At 45.0% G+C, this 20,236-nt stretch overlaps 1 protein-coding gene across 1 annotated transcript; it reads left to right on the forward strand.

Annotated features, from left to right (window-relative positions):
• Positions 1–209: 209 nt before the first annotated feature.
• Positions 210–20,236, forward strand: ADAMTS13 (ADAM metallopeptidase with thrombospondin type 1 motif 13). Its single transcript, XM_059828829.1, is given in 31 exon segments — positions 210–284; positions 595–661; positions 1,499–1,782; positions 1,980–2,121; positions 2,496–2,635; positions 3,406–3,489; positions 3,566–3,690; positions 4,472–4,618; positions 4,953–5,087; positions 5,635–5,785; positions 6,455–6,559; positions 7,037–7,188; positions 7,310–7,373; positions 7,911–8,037; positions 8,257–8,405; positions 9,781–9,901; positions 10,568–10,648; positions 10,920–11,101; positions 11,545–11,680; positions 13,401–13,530; positions 14,180–14,369; positions 15,075–15,192; positions 15,546–15,675; positions 16,292–16,396; positions 16,398–16,460; positions 17,061–17,265; positions 17,754–18,063; positions 18,431–18,577; positions 19,052–19,228; positions 19,574–19,758; positions 20,042–20,236. Coding segments are annotated over 31 exon segments (4,386 nt in total). The 3' UTR covers positions 20,201–20,236.

Raw genomic sequence — 20,236 nt, forward strand, 5'->3', positions numbered from 1 at the left:
AAAACCGGCCTCCCTCCAGCTGTTCCTGTAAGGCCTCCGGCTGCAGGCCGTTCCCCCCAGACTGCCCCTCTCTGCAGAGGATCAGCTCCCCTGTTTGTTTAAACCCTGCACTCTTCCCTTCCGCTCCACGTGATGCCTTGGGCCAAACATCGTCTTAATCACCCCTGGGCCGGCGCTGACTCCGCTTCGCTGGTTGCAACTCCTCCAGCATGATCGTCAGCTTGACGATCTGGGCGCTCGTGATGCTCCCCTTGGGGTTCTGCTGGCCGTCGGCTTTCCGAGAGGTGAGTTTGACCTCCAGAAAATGCAGTTTCCAGGAAGCCTTTTTTATTTCTAGGAAAAAAAAAAGACGAGACAACGCAACGTGTTCTAAGCCAAAATCCATCAAACCTCACTAATCAAGAAGATAAAGCTGTTTCCTCTGGGTGGCTCTTGTGCAGCCCATGCTTAGTGTAAAATAAAGCCATGAGAACTTGGCATCGGTACTTGTTGAGTTGTTCGCTGGCGTTCCTTCCAGGTTAGGTTCAGTTAAGTGATAGTCTTGTGTCCATTTGTTTTTCTTAAAAAAACGTAAAGCTCTTCTTCTTCTTGCAGAAATTTCTCGGCGCTTTGGATGCGGAAGATGTTTTCTCTTATTTTGGAACCAGCTCAGTGTCTGATGGTATGCAGGGCTCCTTTCTTCTTGATTTTGGAACACGTCTGTCAGTTTATGTCTAATCCTGTACATTTGATAATGCTAAGAACACTTATTAATGAACCCTGATCTGACAAGCATTTAACATTTCAGAGTCACATTACTCAGTGAGGCAATCCATGTTTCAGTGTGAAAGCAGTTGAAGAACTGGGTCAGTATTTAAAATCTGCTGAAGGAGATACGATAAATCTTTTTGCACATTTCTCCTGCGGTCCTCGTTCTCTATATTGGTATTTTTCTGTGAGATTAACAGATCCAGGGCTTCTGAGCGGGAAGCTTTAGACTAAAAATAGCTTTAAATGCACTTGATAATTTTTTTGAAATAAACATGTGGTGAGACTAGTATTCTGGATCTGGATTGATGGTAGTTCAGAATAAAGATAAGTTTTAAATTCTCAAATCCGTAAAGCAAGGATGTTGTCTACTTGTGAGTTCACCCAGTGCTCATCCCAGTGTCTCTGTCTGGATTATGATAATTCTCACTCAGTAATACTTAACATCTGAGGAAGTAAAACTGTCTCAGCTTTTGTTAAATGAACTGTTCTCCTTATCAAGAGAGCAAAAGCATTGATAAATCAGGAGCCAGTTTCAGAGCTGTTGTCTTTTCCCAATCAGATTATCCTCACTTTGGAATACATGAAAGCATAGAAGTTCTTTGACTGTTGACACAATGACCCCGAAAGGCCGCAGTTGTCATTTGGAGAGTATTTTTTCCTAGGGAGATAGATCATTACATTTGTTTTCTGTGTATCATTGTTTCTCATAACTGTTCCCCTTGTTCTGGTCTTGTTTCATCTCTTTCAGTACCTGAGTTTGCTGTTGCTGAGCCAACTTGCCCTTGTAAAGAAGAACAGATTGGGCTGATGTCCTGTCGGATTCAACATTGCTCCATTGAGGCCTGGGGAGAACTCTATGCCTTTGAATTTCTAGAGGACCATGCCCTCCTTTCCCCTTCCTTTGTGAGCAATCAAGTCGTGAACTCTTCCTTTAGCTTACTGAAGCGATTCTCAGGCAACTGCTTTGCAGGTGGAAATCCACTGCGACCTCCTGGGGCTAAGGGTAGAGTCACTTACTGTGAAGGGCAGCTGGTGAGTATGCACTGAACTTATTCTTACAAGCGTTTACAGCCTTTGTAGGTTTGCAGCTTGATGCACCAAACGTGTGAACCATCCATTTAATAAATCTGAGCATTGCAAAGGAGAAACAGGAAGGGTATGGCACACAGTTCTCCACTGATAGCAAATGTCTTTGGAATAACTCAGAGATGCAATTTCATCTCCTTTAGCAAGGAGTCGTCATTGCAGATGAGGAAAAGAGTCATATTAGGCCTGTCAGAAGCAAAGATATGGCCGTGCTGAAGGACCTCGGCTTCTCCAGACCCCACATTCTTTTCAGAAGTGCTGCAAGAGGGGAAAATACAGCAAGAGGTAACGTACATGGAGAGGAAGCCCTGCTTGTTCTGCTTGGAAAAGCTGTCTCCTGGTAGTGGGGTTGCTTGCATGAGCTCAGAGGGAAAATCTGTATCTACAAATATATGAGTATACTTGATAGGTGTTTCTTACCTCACTGAGATGTAACTAGTGTGTTTTCGTTCAGGTGTTTGCTATTTTGATAGCATAAGCGTGTTATTAAGAATGCTGGCAGGTGAAAGAAACCAACAGAAGTGGGAAACCTGAGCAAGCAACTGGAGGAATGGTCTTTCAGCTGGATTATTCTAGTCTTTCAGGAAATGGAGTGGATCTGTAGGACCTTTTATGTTGTCTTGCATTTTAAACTCCCTGTGTCCCTTTGTGCTGTTCAGCAGGGCGGTTTCATTCCCGCCTGCAGAAGAGGGCGGAGGGAGCTGTCAAACATCTGGAGCTAATGGTCGTAGCAGGTCCAGATGTTTATTTGTACCACAAAGAGGACACCGAGCGATATATTCTTGCCAACCTGAACATTGTGAGTAGATATCTGTTTGGATTGCTGTCCCAGTGTGAGAGCTCACAGTGTCACAGGCGGATGGACCTCTGTGAGTGCACTTTCAGAGGCGTTTGTGGTTACCTGCTCCTAGTACAGAGCACTGCTTATGTGCAGGGTGTTCCTCTCTGCTTCTCTTGGCACTGCATGGCAAGCTTTCCCTTGTACAAGGAGCTGCACAGGAAAAGTGGATGCTAGAAGCTTTGGGGTTGTAGTCTTAAAGCCCATGTAGAAAACGTATTTCTTAATTTCATTACTAATATTGTTGTATGTCAGATAGAGTAGCGAGAGTTTTGTCACCAGAGCCTTGATGCAGTCCCTGTTGCTTTCAGTGAGATTGAACAAGATCCACTGAATTAATCTTACATTTTACATTTCAACATTTTATTCCTATTACGGGATTTCTCTAAATGTCTCCCTTCACTATTATTAAGAATTTATGCATTTTCTGTGTGTGCATATTGCAAAGAAGTCTTTAGCATTCACTCTCCTACCCTATGAAACTGTTCTCTATGCAGATTTTTCTTCTGCTTCAGAGTATCTGACAAGTCTAACAACAGTTCTCATCTGTTGAGAGATTTATTTACATTTGTAGTGTATACTTTAATGTTGTACTTCCTGGTGATTTTATGGTTGCCCCTTACGGTTACCAGGTGTGTTACCTTTGTAGTGAATGCAGCCCTCTTATTTGGAACAGGTAGTGGGAGTCACCGAGGTGCCCTCTGTATTGAATCCTTTCTATCTCTTAACAGGGGGCAGAGCTGCTGAGAGATGCCTCACTGGGTGCTCATTTCAGGGTTCATCTGATGCAAATGCTTGTTTTGAGAGAACCAGAGGTAAGCAGGGTTCAAGTGTTGTCCAAGGGGTTGCTAAAAGCTGTATGAAGTGTGCAAACATGTGCCTTCACTCTAGGCAGAGGTAAACATCACAACAAATATCACCTCCTCGCTGATCAGTGTTTGTGAGTGGAGCAAGAAGGTCAATCCCCAGAATGACTCTGACCCCCAGCATGCTGACATTGTCCTCTACGTCACCAGGTACTGAAGCTCCCCTGCCCTGGGAGGGGACTGGAAACAGGGCTGATGGTATCCAGCTGTTAGCACAGTGACAGTGATTTGCACTGGGTCTTCCAGCAGTTGGGTATCACAGAGTCTTTGGAAATGGGTTGATTCTCTTGCCCTTAGTGTAATGCAGTTAGTCAGAGGTGCTGTTTCTTCAGTTTCTGGGGGAACTGGAATATTCCCCAAGCACTCACCAGCCAGACTTGAGGAGACATTGTGTGCTTCCAGAGCAGCACAGCCAAACCCACTGCAGCTTTTTGTGGGCAGAAAAGTCGAACAGTAACTGGAAGTGAAAACCCACTGGTGTTTTCTACAGAAGATTGCTAGTGCTACAGAGTTTTCCTCTGACTCAGACATTTTGTCTGACTTTCAGGCTCCTTGCTCTAAATTGCCTTGGCTAAATGTGTAGAAGGCAAACTTTTCTTGAGTGTAATGGCTTTGTTTTGGTGCTCTTCCTTCAAAGAGATGATGATACTGCTCTGTCTTTTGCAAATAGGATTAGATAGTTTTATTCTATTCTGCTTGTCTGCTTGGGGTCATCAGGATTTTTTAATGTAGAATCACCACAAATTTCGAACAGTGGGCACTCGTGGGACCCTGCTTGCCCCAGGGAGCTCCATGCATCAAAAGAAATGTTAGATAGCTGGCAAAGTTTGATCAGGAAAGTGCAAATAAATTCAGTTGAATGTCTAGACCTGACTTTATTAGCTGCAAAGGTTCTTTGCTCTTTTTTCTGTATCTGTCTCCCTTACTTTAGGTTTGACCTGGAGTTACCTGATGGGAACAAGGAGCTACGTGGAGTCACTCAGTTAGGTGGAGTCTGCTCCTCCTTCTGGAGCTGTGTTATTACCCAGGACACTGGCTTTGACCTTGGAGTCACCATAGCCCATGAAATTGGGCACAGGTCAGTAGGAAAGCCCCAGAGCAGCTCATTATGTTTTCTTCAGGTAAAAACATTCCCCAGTTTAAGGGATTCTGAAGAAGGAAAAGGATCTCTTGGCATAACAGGGGGTTTCCCATAGATTATTCAAAACTTTTGGAAAGAGATCCTTGCATTTCTTGTATTCCTGCATGCTCTGTGAGAGTTAGAAGCTGCAAAGAGGAAAGAAAACCTTTGTGACAACAGTAGAAGGAAAAGCTGCAGAGGGACCTCAGTCCTTCCTTAAAGAAGAGAGGCTCTGAGGGATCCCAGCCTCTGGGTTTCTTCTCCTCAGGGCACTGTGCCGCTTCTGTTACAGTCTTGGAATCCCCCACGATGGTGAGGGGAATCGGTGCAGCAGCAGTGGTTACATCATGGGTTCAGCAGGAAACCACAACAGCATCGACCTCGCCTGGTCGCAGTGCAGCCGAGAAGAATTCCTGGCCTTTGTCAAGTAAGGGAATGGTCGAGTTCTGTGTGCCCGCGTGGGAGTGGTCCCCTGTGCTGGGAGCTTAGGAGAGGGCAGGGAAAGACAAGGAATAAAATAGGACATTCTTGGAAAATGAGGAACTGTGAAAAGCTTGGGGTTTGTTTATTTCTTATCGCTTGTGCCTGTTGCTGAGGTTAAACCCAGTTTTTGCTTCAACTACCTGGAAATAACTTTGGTTAGTGACTAACATGCCTGGGCTGTGTTGGACTTCTCAGACACTAACTCAGCCTGGAAATTGTATTTAAAATGTCAGAGCATCTAGGTTTAAACAAGCATTGCGGGCTGTGAGCTGGCTGGGTGAGGAACAGGCATGCGTTTCTGTTATAACTTCAGCAGCAGGGAACTGTGAGTATCTCCAAGCAGCTGCTGCAGCTAAATCCATCACAGCCCACAGTAAGCATGTGTTGTCTGGGAAAGCAACAGCCAACTCCCAGAATGAAACTCAGCAGAAGTTTGCAAACATGTCATTGTCCTTCAGCTGGGAAAGTGATATTTCTTATGTCTCTATCAGCACAGGCCAAACAAACTGCTTAAATGACCTGCCGGACATGGACGGCAGCATCCCTGGATGGAAGCCTGGCTTGTACTATGGAGCAGATGAGCAATGTAAAATAGCCTTTGGGAGTGTTGCCACAGCATGCACCTTTGCTGACAGCAATGTTGTAGGTAGAAAGTTTGTCTGTCTTGCTAGGGGCAGCAGGGAAATATTCCAGAACCAAGATTCAGGAAAAGGGAGCTGGGGACATTTTTATTATAAAGGGATGGAAGGTGCTTCCCTGCCACAGATTTCTTGGCAAAGAACAAACCTTCAAAGGTTTTTAAAACGCTTCCCTTTTCTCCATCACCTCCTTTGTCCCCATAAGTATCCTTTAAAGTTTGCACAGAGCCTTCTGTCCAAACAGAGGCCTGGTAGTGCTAGTGCTGGGTACACCTACTCAGGCGAGTCTTGGATCCCGTCTTGGAGAGCTCTTGTTCCTTGGATCCCTTCAGCTTCCCTGCCATTGACAAGTCCACATGGCTGAGAAATGCAGAATGGCTGATAGCTGCCATCTGGACATATTTTGTTAGTGAGGAAGCACTAAGGTGGGTGAAACTTTAATTGCTTCAGTTGATCATCTTCTAGCATCACAGCTGGCAGTGATGGTCTTTTGATGTGCCCACAAATTTTGCCCAGTAGTAGGAGAAATGAAGGGACTTGCTTGCATTATTGGATAGCTGTGGGGAAACCAAACATCTGGGACATGCACCATTTAAACAGAGCAGCTTTTGGGACTGCTGTGTTGATGAGCCTAAATGACTCCCTGAACTCCCTGGTTTTCTTGTCACACCAGGACATATGTGAAGTTCTGTCATGCCATGTACAACCAGGAGACAAATCCAGCTGTACTCGGCTTCTTGTTCCCCTCTTGGATGGTACTGAGTGTGGAATCAATAAGGTAAGGAAGCTGCTGATCTGATGATCCAGAAGTGGGTGTGGGTGCTATGGAGCTCATTAGACAGCAAGACACTGTTGGTGGCTGGAAGGTACATGGCACTCCCTGCCCCTCAACCAGGGAGCTAAGGCCAGACACTCCAGTCACAAACTGGTGCCAGCTGATCTTGGTGTTTCCACCTTGTCTGTATCTCTGGAGTTGCTTTGCAGTTCTATAGCCTGATATCTGAGCTCTCATCAAAGGCTTTGCTTTCTATTTGAAACAACCTATCAGCTCTTTGTTTTAATCCCAGCCTCACGTTAGACCATGATTAGGAATGGGACTCTTCTAGCCTTTTGTGGGAAGATGCCTCATTCATCTTGGGATTCTCTGTTACAGTCTGGCCTGCCAAAAGATGGGGACTTGTGTCACCCTTGTAGATCCCAGCCCTGCTGGGTTCACTGTGGTGCTGCTGCCAGTTTTCTATATTTTTGGTCTTAGTGGTGCTTCAAGGGACAGTGCAGCTCTCTGGAAGAACTGAACCCCATGGCTGTAGTCCATGGGCAGTGGTCTGGCTGGAGCCCCTTCTCCTCCTGCTCCCGCAGCTGCGGAGGTGGAGTTGTGATAAGGCAGCGGTTCTGTAACAACCCCAGGTAAGAGGTGGGGAGCTGGGGACTTTGTAGTGCCTCTTGGCTGATTCAGGGCCATGCAGCATGCTCTTTGCTTGGGACAGAGCTGCCTCTGTTGAGGAGTTCTTTTCCTATCATTTTCCAGGCCTGCTTTTGGGGGGCAGGAATGCCGTGGCACCAGCATCCAAGTGGAGATGTGCAATACTCAGGTAATGGAGCTGATCACATCTTCTGAGCTTTTTTCTTAATGCCATTTAACCCTTTGAGAGCTGCACACACAACTTCTCACAGCCGATTGCTCTGGGAAGGAGAAGTAAAGATCTGGTATACAGCCTTCATCTGTCTGACAACAGGAGAGGTATTTGTTCCACTGTGTCTGAAGGCAGCAGTATTATTTAATAGCATTGTTTGTGTGTCATGAAGCATTTTCTCTGTGCCTTCATAGCAGGACAGACACTGAGAAAATAGTGACTCACTTAATGATAGTTTTCTTCAGAGGGACATTCTTATATTGTTGCTATTTTCCTTATCCATGTATTTTGTATAAATAGGAAAGATACCAGCTTCCAAACACAATTCTCTTCATATCCTGCAGCCTCCCTTTGAAGTGGTTTTCTTTATTTGCTGTTGTTTTGGTGTTTTACCAGCCACTGCTTTCTGCCTTTAGCTAGTGGGTAAAATGCTGTTTGGGATTCTGTGCTCAGTAACTTCCTTTCATTACCCATACAATTGTCTCTGGGATGTAGGCCTGTTTGATGACCCAGCAGGACTTCATGGCTGAACAATGTGCAGCAACAAATTTAAAGCCACTGTATCTCACTGTAGAAGCGCCATCCTTTTATACCTGGACTTCTGCTGTTGGCTTTGCCAAAGGTAAGGAAAGACTGAGAAACCGTGGTTTCTTTGTGAAGGGGAGCACTCATGAATCTGTCTATACTTTGAAGTCAAAAGGCCGTTTCACTGTTTCAGTTTTCAGGTGAAACCTGGATACTCTTTCTGTCAGATCCTTTTGACTCCTTCCCATTGCTTGATGGTCAGCCACGTGCCTTTCTGAAAGAGTAACTCCTTTCTTCTTCTGTCTGCCCGCTCCAGGGGACATGCTGTGCAAGCACATGTGCAGAGCGGTTGAAAAGGAATTCATGGTAAGCCGCGAAGACAGCTTCATAGATGGAACCAGATGTGAGCAGGATGACTCTGAGCGCCACGGGGCTTTCAATCTGTGCATAATGGGAAGCTGCAGAGTAAGTGACTGGGGAATCCAGGTGAACCTCTGGCATGTAATCTGCCCCAAAGGAGTCAGTTTACTCGGAGCAGGGGAAGAAACCACAGTGTCCCAAATAACAGAGCAAGCTCTTCTCAAAAGAAGGGAGTTTTGTTCTTAGCTTATTGGATGGAGTCCAGAAAATCTGCTGTTCTCTCTGTGCATCCAATGCCAATGCCCTCTAGATAAGACATTCTGCTAATTATGCAGTACGTACCTAAGGCTATTCATCCCTAATCCAAGAAGCAATTGGTTTATGCATTGATTGAGGAGACATTATTACCTGTTCAGTTTGCATGGTATAAATAGTCCTATAAAATGCTGACTCTCTTGGAAAAAAGTTACGTGATTTGAACATACCGAGTCAGTGGCAAAATAAGGAGTAAAACCTGGGAATTGTAAGCCAACAAAGTGATTGTTGCAGTATCACTAATCAAAACTGAAGTATAATTTATTTTTTTTTTCCTTTCTGGATTGGACGTGAGAAAGGCATTCTTTCATGATGAACTTGAATATAACTCCCCCGCGCTGTCTGCATTTTAGTAACTGCTCAGTGCTGTCCCGGTTGTATGTTTTCTGTTGTTTCTTTACATTCCCAGAATACAATTTTAAAATTTTATGTTTTTCTCATTATCTTCGTGTTCACAACGTTTTGTAATGCATTTCCACCTAATGAACAGCAGAGGGTGTAGGCACAATCTATTCTGATTTCTGCTCTTCTGTTGGCGACAGTGATAAATATGTATGTTATGGCAGCATCCAAAGCCTGGGATCAGTGCCTCTAGCATAAATTCAGCAGTTGCACATGTTTTGCTGCTAAGCCTGCTGAGATCCTCCTGTAGCTTTGTGTAAATTAGTCTTGTTCGTGGGAATGAGGATAGAATCTCTTTTCTGAGCTCCGTGGGATTGAAGGCTAGGCTGAAGGATGTGAGCTAGGTTTGGGTTTGGGGTTTGGGGAGCTAAAGATTCCTTTAGAACCTGCCATTCATGTTTACTGTTCTCCTGGGATTTTTTTTTCCCTCCCCCCTCCAGAAAGAGTTCGTAGAAGACAGGGAGTGCAGAGCCTTTGTTTGAGGTCAAAGGAGAAATCTTTCTGGGCTGCTTCTTATGGGAAAGAAAATGTCACGCAATTAATGAAACTTGTTGCGCTCTCAGCTAAGACTTTCCAATCCCTGGCTTTGCATACTGCTGTACAGTGGTAGATCTAGGTACAAATGCATCTTTGTCTATGTGGTCTTCTTAAATTCGAATTACAAATGAAAAAGGCAGTTTCAGGAATTCAGGCAATATTGCTTTCATTCGCTTGTTTTCTCTTCAGAATAGGCAAATCTTGACAGACTCTCCCCTTTGCTCAGGCATTCGGGTGTGATGGCCAGATGGACTCCAAGAAGATAATGGACTCTTGCAAGGTCTGTGGGGGTGATAATACCACTTGCACCAAAGTGAGTGGATCTTACACAGAAGGAAAAGCTAAAGGTGTGTAGTCCTCACCCTCAGACTCAACATTATGGTACTGTTTGTATGCTGCGTATTTGTATGCATATTCAGTGTTCATAATCTGTATGTGACTTCTTGTTTCTGCTTCTGCTTGATTTTATTTTATGATTTTATTTTACGGTGATGGAGTTTGGGTAGTCAACAGACAAGACTGCTAAGATCTGTAGCAGGGGGAGGCAGCTGTTGTATAGGCAGAGTGACTTTTATGGTCATAATTCTTCTCCGGACATGGACCAGAAATGTAGCCATTTCGGCAGTCCAGCAAATTACTAGGAGCTGGAGGCTGTGTCAGATTCTGCCTGAGATGTTAAACATCCATTTGGGAACTGACCGGGCTCTTGCAGTATCACGTATAGGTATTAGCAGAGAACATAAAAAGAACAAAAGAAAGGTGAGAACAGGACACAGAATTCAGTTCAGTTTTGTTTACTGTATTCACAATCACTATGTTCAAGGCAAGCTGACAGAGCTAAGGTCAGTGTGAATTTAGCCTGCTGGCCATCACTGTTGTATCCTTTTTTTTTTTTTTTTTAATATATTAGCATGCTAGTAAGGTGAAGAGGGGTTGATCTGTAATCTCCATCGTTTTTAAGAGAGGTGCAGCAATGGAAGATGACCATATCTTCTTTCTTTCCATCCTTCCAGAGTACGTTACATTTCTCTCTCTGCCTTTTAACACCACCTTGGTCCATGTTACCAATCGGAGACCACTCTTCACACATTTGGGTGAGCTGAAAGAAAGGAAAGGAGGGACTACAGGCAGGGCTAAAACAAGCTTGTAAAATCAAGAAAATGGAATTTGGGAGGAAGGTTCTTAATGATGCAGTTTGTTTGTGGGATGCTCTCTGGTGGGAAGTAGTAGAAGCCATGCTCTTTGGGATGCCTGACTCAGATCAAACTGATTTCTAGTAAATGGGCAGTCTGTAGCTGCCAGCACCAGGGGATCCTGGTGACCACATCACATCTCTTAACCTCACTGCTACTTTTGCTCCTCTAGCTGTGAAGGTTAAAGGAGAGTATGTGGTTGCTGGAAAAGGAAAAATCTCGCTGAATGTCACCTATCCGTCGGTTCTGGAGGACAGCCAGATCAAATACAAAGTGTTTCTCACCAAGGACAACCTGCCAAGCCTGGAGGAAGTCCATGTGGATGGGCCAACACAAGAAGAAATTGAAATACAGGTAAATTAAAATAGCAGAGTTGGAAAGGGGCCAGTGAGAACTGGCCAGGCTGAGTTTGTGTAGCTGTGTTGCAGTGCAGAATCCAGTTGTAGTAGGCTTCATGTCCAAGGCCACTAGAGATGGTGTTCACTGAGAGTGATGGTTTTGCTCTTCTTGGGAAAAGTTGAGAGTTAGCTGCCTACAGGCTTCTGCAGGTCTGGGGGATGGTTGTGTGGGGAAAAGCATACAGAGTTAAACCTTTTGCTTGGCTTAATCTTTTTTTCAGTGCCCTGTGCACAGAATTCAGAGGCTGAGTACTCTGACTGCATCTGGCAAGAATTGAGAGTCATGGTATTGAGGCTCAGGATTGGATGGAAAAAAGGGAGAGTAGCTTCTTTTATCTCTGTCCTAAGAAATGAGTCTGAGTTGATTTGTGCATTGACCACAACTTTTTCCTTCACCAGGTCTATCGAAGGTATGCAAAAGAATATGGCAATGCCGCCAACCCAGACATCACCTTCAGCTACTTTGTCCCCAGAGAGAATCTGACGTATATGTGGATTCCTCAGCAGGGGCCATGTTCAGTGACCTGTGGGGAAGGTGAGGCAGCAGTACTCAATCTTTACTTTTTACGGAGATCTGGGCAGACTTCTAGTTTGGCTGGCTGGTAGTCACCCAGATCTTTACTCCATGGGCTCTCCTGGGCTGACTGAAAGAAATGTGACATCAGCGATAGATACTTGGGTAGAACTTATTAAACAACTGAACTGAATTTAAAAGCAAGTTGCTGAAAGTGAGCTGCAGTTGCTGGTGTTAAACTGAACCAAAGAAAAGAGTGGTACAGCTTTAGAATTAAACTAGCAAATCAGCAAATGAGCTGAATCATCAAAATGATAGTGCAAATGTTTGATCGTGAAGAGGATTTTTAAATAGGTTTTAACTGGACTTTTGGTTTTAAGACTAAATAATTTTCTCAGATTTTTCAAAGTTATTGAAGACTGTAATTTGAAGTTGGCTAAACATCAGAAGTCTGAAACTAAAGTGTTATCTAGTGTCTAACTAAAGCCTCAGAGCTAATTATGAAGCTTCCTTCTTAGAATTCTATTCCTGTGCCGTGGCTAATCCTTTCTGTCTCCCTGAAGAAATCATAATGCAGATTGTAACAGATCACTCTGGTAGACAGCCTGACATCTTGTTTACCAGATAATACAGATGACACTGGCAAGCCTGTCAAGACTTTTATGAAAAGGATTTAGAAAATACATTAATGAATACTTATGGAAGTCAATCTATAGGACTAGTTATGTCTGGAGAGCTTTTCTCCAGCAGATTCCTCAGGTGAACTGATTGCTGAAACCCTGAAGTAAAGAACTCAAAATGCTCTAGGGCCTCCCAGCTAATGGAGTCACAAACAAAAAAATGAGAAAGCTGGGACTTAAAATAACAGAAAGTTGAGAATCCGAGCTGAAATTGCATCTTGAGAGCTGAAAGCTCAGGCCCTCCTTACCAGTAGGCATTATTTGAAAACAAGGAGTGTAGTGAAAAGATAACATTGCTGATTGATTCTTGACATTTGCTTTCAGGTTCATGCTTTTTGAGATTCAGGAATGCCTGTCTGTCTTTGTGGGTAGCTCATTCACTGCAAAGGAGACTCTTTATAGCTTTGCTTTTAACTTTCTTGAGTTTGGATTTTTCACCCGCTTTACCTATTAGGTTCAGTATTGTTAAAAATCTTGTTTATAGCTGTAGTTTATGAATATTTCATTTCTTCCATGCCACAGGCACTGCAAGTCTGCAGTTTCTCTCCCAGTACCCCTAGTCTACTTTTGGATATTGATAATCACTTTGAGGACGTTGGCATGGTGCTGTCTGGGTACAAAGGCTGCGTGATGATGTTACATGATTAGTTCTACAGAATGTCATTTAAAAATGGCTGACTGCTAGAGCTTATTTTCAGCAACCTGTCCCTCATCAGTCAGACACCAAAATCATTGGAAGTAATTTGGACCAAATTATGATTGATATCCTTGTTCTTGCAAATGGCCAGTTTAGAGCAATCTTTCCATTTTGGCAGTGGATTATCCATCAAATTTCTCATCTTCTGGGGTGTTCATCTTGGAAAGTCACTTTAAAACTCTTGAGGAAAAGTTATATCAGAAAGAAGGGGGTTGTGTGTTTATAGAAAGTCTGTATTTCCAAATACACCATTTTCCTACACAGATGATTTGAGTAAAGCAAAATTACTGCATCTTCCTAGCATGATAGAGGTGAACTGTTCACTTTGTTTATAACTTCCTTTCCTTTTCCTTTTGTATCCCAGGGACACGGCCACTGGATCATGTGTGCTTTGACCAGACAAAGAGTGAAATAACAGAGGATCAGTGGTGTCTGGAGCTCCCACAGCCCCTTTCAGAGCATGAGCCCTGTGCCATGGAGCCATGCCTGTACAGGTTGGTGTTCCTGGAAGCTCAGCTGAATTCTCGCTTTGCTTGTCCTCTCTCTGCCAGCGAACCCATTCTCTGCAGTCTCATTTGCATTGTGCAAGGTGAAAAAAAAGGAGAGGTATGAAGTAGTTTCCTCCTAATTATAATGGTGTAGCAGATCCCAAACCATGTTCCGTCTTTCCTGGTCCCATGAGGTAATTGAGATGTCAGCTGAATGAATGAGAGATAGTCCTTCCAATATTTTACAGTAGTCTGCTAAATGAAAATACTTCAAGGGCATGGCCAGAAGAAGATGTCTGCTCACATTCTTTCCAAGGTTGCGCCAACAAAGATTTGGTTTTACTCTGGAGGAGAGTAAGATCCTTGTGTTAATTAGACTGGAAAGACAACCAAGAGCCAAGCCTGCCCAGACATTGATCTCAGACATTTTAGTGTTTAATAAAAAGTGATTACACTGTGAACTATAGCTCTTCAGATTAGGTGCTTTTCGTCCTTGAGAGCTGTCAGCAGTTGTCCTCTCAATTGCATCCCGACAAGGCTCTTGAAATAGAGAAGCTGAATACTCTGTATGACCCATTTCTGTAATCAGTGGCATGAGTAACAAACCTCCATGATCCAGATGAGAAATAGAGTGATACAATTACTTCCCATTTAGGTGGAAGATGTCTCGGGTAGATGAATGCTCTGCTGTCTGTGGAACTGGAGTTGCCCAGCAGAATCTGACCTGCGTTCAGTTTCGTGATGGACTGGAGACTGTTGTGGATGACAGCTTGTGCCCAGCAGAAGAAAAACCCCTCTCTGTTGTGCCGTGCGTCGTTAATGTCTGCCCTTTAGGCTGGGACAAAGTGAGTTTACTGGCTTGGTTTATTTCAGGAGTCTTGCTGGGAGCTTTGCACTTGTGATCCACAGGAGGCTACCAGTTAAGAAGAGCCACCTTACTACTGGAGTCTGGGAGGGTGGTTTACACTGGGGATGACTGCTCTGATAAAGGTTCATCCTGTCACTTTAGACAGCTCTGTCCCTCTTAATTTATGCTGCTGGATTCATCAGTTCATAGTGGTGGTTTGTTTAGCGCAGCTGTTGACACTGTTCCTTCTTCATTTCTCCTCGCAGAGTCCAATAAAACCAGAAACAGAAATAACCCCTGGTCCACTAGGAAATACCTCACTGGCAAACAGAGAGGTTCTGACATGGTAGGGAGGATTGCTAGCAGGGAAGCACAGGATTACTGGTCCCAATCTCTACTGGGGAGCCACTGCCAGGTTTACGTTTACAGATGGGGAAGATACTGCTTTTGGCATCTCCAGTCTCAGGTATCCCTCTTCAGGTAGTGTGAATTAGGAGGGGTCTTGGCTGTTCGATGTCCTTAGGTATTCCTGATACTTATATGTTCTGCAAAAATGGAGAAAGTGCTTAAATGTGCCTCTTTCTTCAGTGACAGCAAATATGTTGTAGGCTTGATCTGGAAGTATCCCCCAGCTTCATTAGATCGGGACCAGTGCGGAAAGCAGGTGCCAATGTCAGTCTGGGTCTTTTTGCTCTGTTCTGAGGAGGAAGATGCACACTTGCTTCAGACTTCGGAGTCACTTGGTCATATCCAACAGGAAAATCAGACCGTGTATGTCTGGAGCCCTCTAGCTGGAGAGTGTTCTGTCTCCTGTGGTAGAGGTGAGATCTTTCAGTGCTGCAGGGAAATGTTAATTGGCTGTAGGCGTGAGCTCAGTGCCTAGGAACCTCAGGGACCTAGTCTTTTCCCCTCTACGGTTCTAAGTGCATGTTTAGCTGTGGTCACAATTTTTTTGAGTCTGGGAGAGGCAAGGGGGCCTGGGTCAGATAGGGAATAGTTTAGAGGGCTGGCTGGCTGCTGCTGTGCTTCAAAGTTGGGGGGAATAAGTGCAATAAGTGTGCCTAGGGCTTGGGCAGAGGTTGCTTGTTTTGTACAGGCAGATGTGACTGACACCGCTTGGCTTATTTCCAACCCTTGCATGCATGCCATGCAGTAAGATCGCTTCCCTTTCTAGGTAAGACTCAGCTGCGGTATGTATGTGTGGCTTTTGACACCAAAGAAGAAACCCAAGAACAAAACTGTCATCCAGTACCAAAGCCAGAGAGCAGGATGGAAGTCTGCAATCTCAGCCCCTGCCCACCAAGGTAAAGCAGTTGCCAGGAGGCAACGAGCCAGTGAGAGGTCTTTCCTTCCTCTCTGTCTCCAGGGACATGGTAAAGTAAGGGTCAAGCTACTCTGAGGATGTTATCTTCCTCCCCCCTGGTTTGAAAGCACAGCCAGCTGCAAAAACAGTAGCACTGATCCATACTGAGCAAACTAACTGAGAGTCATTCCTGGGCTGGTATATTCTCAAGCAGAACTAAGTGAAGTCTTTGGAGTTTGAGTCCAGGGAAAAACTGAAAATCTCTTGATCCCTTATTACCCTGGGGAAGTAGGAACAAATCCATAACTGCAAAAGATGGTGACACATTTGCCAGCTGTAGTTTCCACATAGCATCAAGGAAAGTAGCTAAAATTAAATGCTCTAAGAATCTGGAATAGCTGCTCTGAGAACTGAAGGAAATTGATTGCACTTTCCTTAGGATTTATGGTATTGCAGACTGCACTCGGTGGGGTGACTGCTGATCTCTCAAACATGAGCCACTCTGTATGTGTGCATTAACACAATTCCAGGTGTACTTCCATAAACTGGTTGGATTTAAAATCCAGTGAAGACGGGGGACAGCTGGAGATGCTCACTGATGGCTGCGTTAATCCCAGGTGGCATTACAAAATGGGCTCATGCAGTGTAAGCTGTGGAGGAGGTGTGATGCACAAGGTCCTCTACTGTGCAAAGGAGACTGGGGAGAAGGCAGAAGAGATTGTGGTGTGATGGTTTGCTTCGCCCAGAGGAGCAGGAGACATGTAATCTGGTGCTGTGCCCTCCGAGGTCAAAGTGGCCATATGGGCCACAAGAGCATGCACTGGGGAAGAGCAGTTGTCTGTGAACATGTATGGTGTGATCTAGGAGATGGTTCAAGGTTGTTAAATGGGGCAGAGCTTGCCCTGCCCTATTTGCTGTGGGACTGGAAAGGCACTGGCGTCTGAACTTTATTTACATGCTACAGGATGCCACTCCCAGGATGAAATACCCTGGGTTGGTTTCTGATCTGACTGTTCAGAGTGGTGTGTGTTTTGGAAGGAGCTAAGATTGTTTTTGCAGTTAAGCCTGTGTACTTCACCCTGGGAAAGACTGTAATGGACACAGAGTAAGACTCAATGTGTATTTTGAGTCTGTGGGCTTCTTGCAAAATGTGAATGCCCTCTGGGTCTAACTCCAAACCTGCTCCAGACTGCCTAGCTTTGTTTCAAAGGCTGCCTTCTAAGTACCATAGGCAGCAAAGTGTGTGCAGCGGAGGGGTGAAGAAAGCTGCTGAGAAGCAGAAGGAGGAAGAATGAGGTAGTTGCAGTGCATTTTCTACAGTGAGAGATAGTAGAGGGTGGGGATTCATTACTAACTTTAATTTTTCTCCTCCATGTCCTTGGTCAGATGGAAGGTAACCCCAGCTGGCCCCTGTTCCTCCAGCTGTGGGCTTGGCTTAGCTGTTCAGCTGGTCACCTGTGTGCAGATTCACCAAGGCAAGGAGATTTTGCTAGAGGAGCATTTGTGTCCTGTGGCAGAGAAGCCCCTTACCAGCGTCCCCTGTGTCATCCGAATGTGCTCTTATGAATGGAGCTTCAGCGAGTGGACAGAGGTATTTGCTGCTGTTCAGATGCAGCACTTGGTGTCTAGTGCAGCAGTTTTATAGCCATTCACTTCCCTAAAGCATACAGGGGAGAAATACCACTTCTGCCTTGTATATTTACTTCCCACAGAAATGCTAAACTGTTTCTAGGGACATTTTCCATCCTTTCCACTGTCCTATGTTTAGCAGCTGTAGGTTTGCTTCCCATGTTTCTCAGCTCAGGTTTTGGCTGCAGTTTAAAAATGGTCCTCAGCATGTTTTCTTCTGGAGTGCAGATCTTTGATTTTTTGCGAAGTGGTTCTGCAATTCAAAGACTCTCCTGAGAGGTGGACCATCTTACAGCTGATGAAACTAGCGCACTGAAAGTACAAGTGATAGAACAGCATCAGTGAACAAAAGATCAGCCCCCCAGATCATGCCTGAGCCAGTAACTGTGTTTATTTCTAAATACCAACTGAAACACATGTATAAAGGCCTGTGGGTTTCTTCCTCTGCAGTGTTCGACTTCATGTGGGAATGGCATTCAGACACGGCAGGATTTCTGCCTCAACCCGCTAACCCGTAAGCACGTGAACCCCATCTTCTGCAGGCACTTCCCCAAGGCCATTGTGGTACAGGGCTGCTCCGCAGGGCCCTGTCCTGAGCAGGCGGTGGGGACCGGGTCCCATGGAGCACAACTGCAGACAGTGACACCAGCCGCGCTTCTGACGACAGCTGCAACTGCCAAAGAGGCGAGATACAAGGACCTGGATCTTCCTCCATCTCCTGTGCCAGCTGTGCCTCAGGAACAGACAAAGACCAGTGGAGGTGAGGAGGGCACTACCAAAAGGTAGAGATGGGTGCTTACTGCATGCAGCTGGGTTGTGGTGATCCTACAGCCATACAGGGACAGGAGCATGGGAGGGAATACTTCTGGTTAGGAGGGAAAACACGCTGTTCCTTCCAGCATGCCATGAGCTGTCCATATTATCTGAGCTAGGAACAATGACTCCCTTCCCTGGGCTTCCCAAAGCTCTTCTGACTTGGGACTCCTTGGGGCAGCAGCTGACTCTTCCTGTGCTTTACCCAGAAGGTGTGCACTTGTCTGTTCATTGTGCCACAAAGGAAATGGGGGCTGGTTTTCAGCAGCTGTAGTTCCTTCTGGATGTGTTTCTCATCTGTCTCTGCTGTACAGGTGTCTGTGGAAAGCTCTTTCTTAATGCCACTGGGGTCATCAACATGATGGGTGTAGAGACGAGCGACTGCACTGTGGCCATCGGACGTCACCTAGGGGAGGAGATAACAGTCAGCGTCCTGGAGAGCTCCCTCAACTGCAGTGCAGGTACTGCCCAGGGCATGCTGGGGACTAGCCTGGCCCTTTGGGAAATCTGCCTCTCTTTTGCCCATGTGCTTGTGGTGCCCTGAAAGGTTCTTGCTGCCTTGGAGCCTGTGTAATCTCTGAAGCCATTTTACAAGTTTTTCTGTCCCGCCAAGTCATTGCCAGATGGGACTAAAATGAAGATGATGCCTTTCCTCCCCCTACATAATGGTTTCTTAACTGTTTTGTTGATAGATCTGAGATGAAAGGAGTTTATGGGGTTAAAGAAGCTGATTGCTTTGTCCTGTTATAAACTCTCACTGTAATATACCCTTTTGCTGGAATTGGTACAGTTAGATTAGTTAACTGGACTGTTTTCATGACGGATTTTGATAAGATAGGGACAAGATGCAGAAATTACTTGATTCCAGACCTATATAAGATAGGTTGCAGCCTTTTACTTAAAGTGTTTCTAGTCCCTGTGCTCATCCATTCTAGGTGAGGTGGTGCTGTTTTCTGGGCGAATGATGTGGCGGACAGGCTGCAGGAAGCTCCCTTTGTCGCTGATAAATTCCAGAACGAATACACTGATTGTGAAACAGCGTGTTTTGCTGCCAGGAAATGGGGTCATTCTTCAGTACAACAGCAGAACTGCAACTAAAAAATATTACCAAGGTACCTTACTGAGAGCTTTGCTATTGCTTTAGATTAAGGCACCCATGACAATGCCCACAGAGTTCCATGGATCACGGTTGCCTGTGGAAATCTAGGGAGACCTTGCTTCATTTTTAGCAGCTAATAAGCCCCTTCTTGAGGAGTGTTGGAATTAATATTACTTGTGGACTACCCCTCCACTTTAAAGGCAAGCCCCCTGCAGGTGTTTGCTGATGCTTGGAGGTTCGCAGATGAAAATCCTTAGAGAAACTTTCCTGCCTGTGTTTAATTTAAATGATTTCCTTCTTGGAGATGCTGGACACTTCTCTAAATCATTTTCTTTTCTGCTCCCTTTCCCCCTCTCAGACTGTGACAAGCAGCTGTTTGGTCCCCAGGGTGAAATAGTGAATCCTGTGCAATTGCCTGATCAAAGGCAAGAAGTAGTGTGTCGGACCTTCATCAATGTGGCTCCTCAGCATCGCATAGCTATCCGCGCCCTATATATTGACCAGGGCAATGACAGCAACCAAACACATTTTAATTACATTCTGGTGAGTCAGAAACCTAAAGGGGATGGTTTGGATGGGAAGGGACCCATCTCTAATGAGGAGATTTCCATCCAGATGCAAAGTTCAGTCACAAATCCTAGAGCCTCTGATCTCTGTTATGTAAATGTAGATGTGAATGAGCACTACTGATGTCTACTGTATTTCTTCTAAGCTTTGTATAGGGCAGCTTTTCCCTCTGAGTGACCAATTTGCAAGTCCCCAGTATCTTGTGAGTACTTCATTTGTAGGCTGCTATGATATAATGGTTTGGTCTTTCTTTATGCAGGTCCGTGATGTAAGCACCATGAAGACAACGGTGTTCCATGGGAAACAACAATTCTTCTGGCAATCAACAGGAAGCCAAGCTGAAATTGAATTTCATGAAAATGTTAAGGATCACCGAAGCAGTTTCTGGGCTGAATATCATGCTATTGAGCCCAAATAAAAGGGGCTAGGGCCACTGCATTGAGAAAGGCTGTGG

This window comes from Gavia stellata, chromosome 24 (genome assembly GCF_030936135.1).
Source record: "Gavia stellata isolate bGavSte3 chromosome 24, bGavSte3.hap2, whole genome shotgun sequence".
Taxonomy (NCBI): Eukaryota; Metazoa; Chordata; class Aves; order Gaviiformes; family Gaviidae; genus Gavia; species Gavia stellata.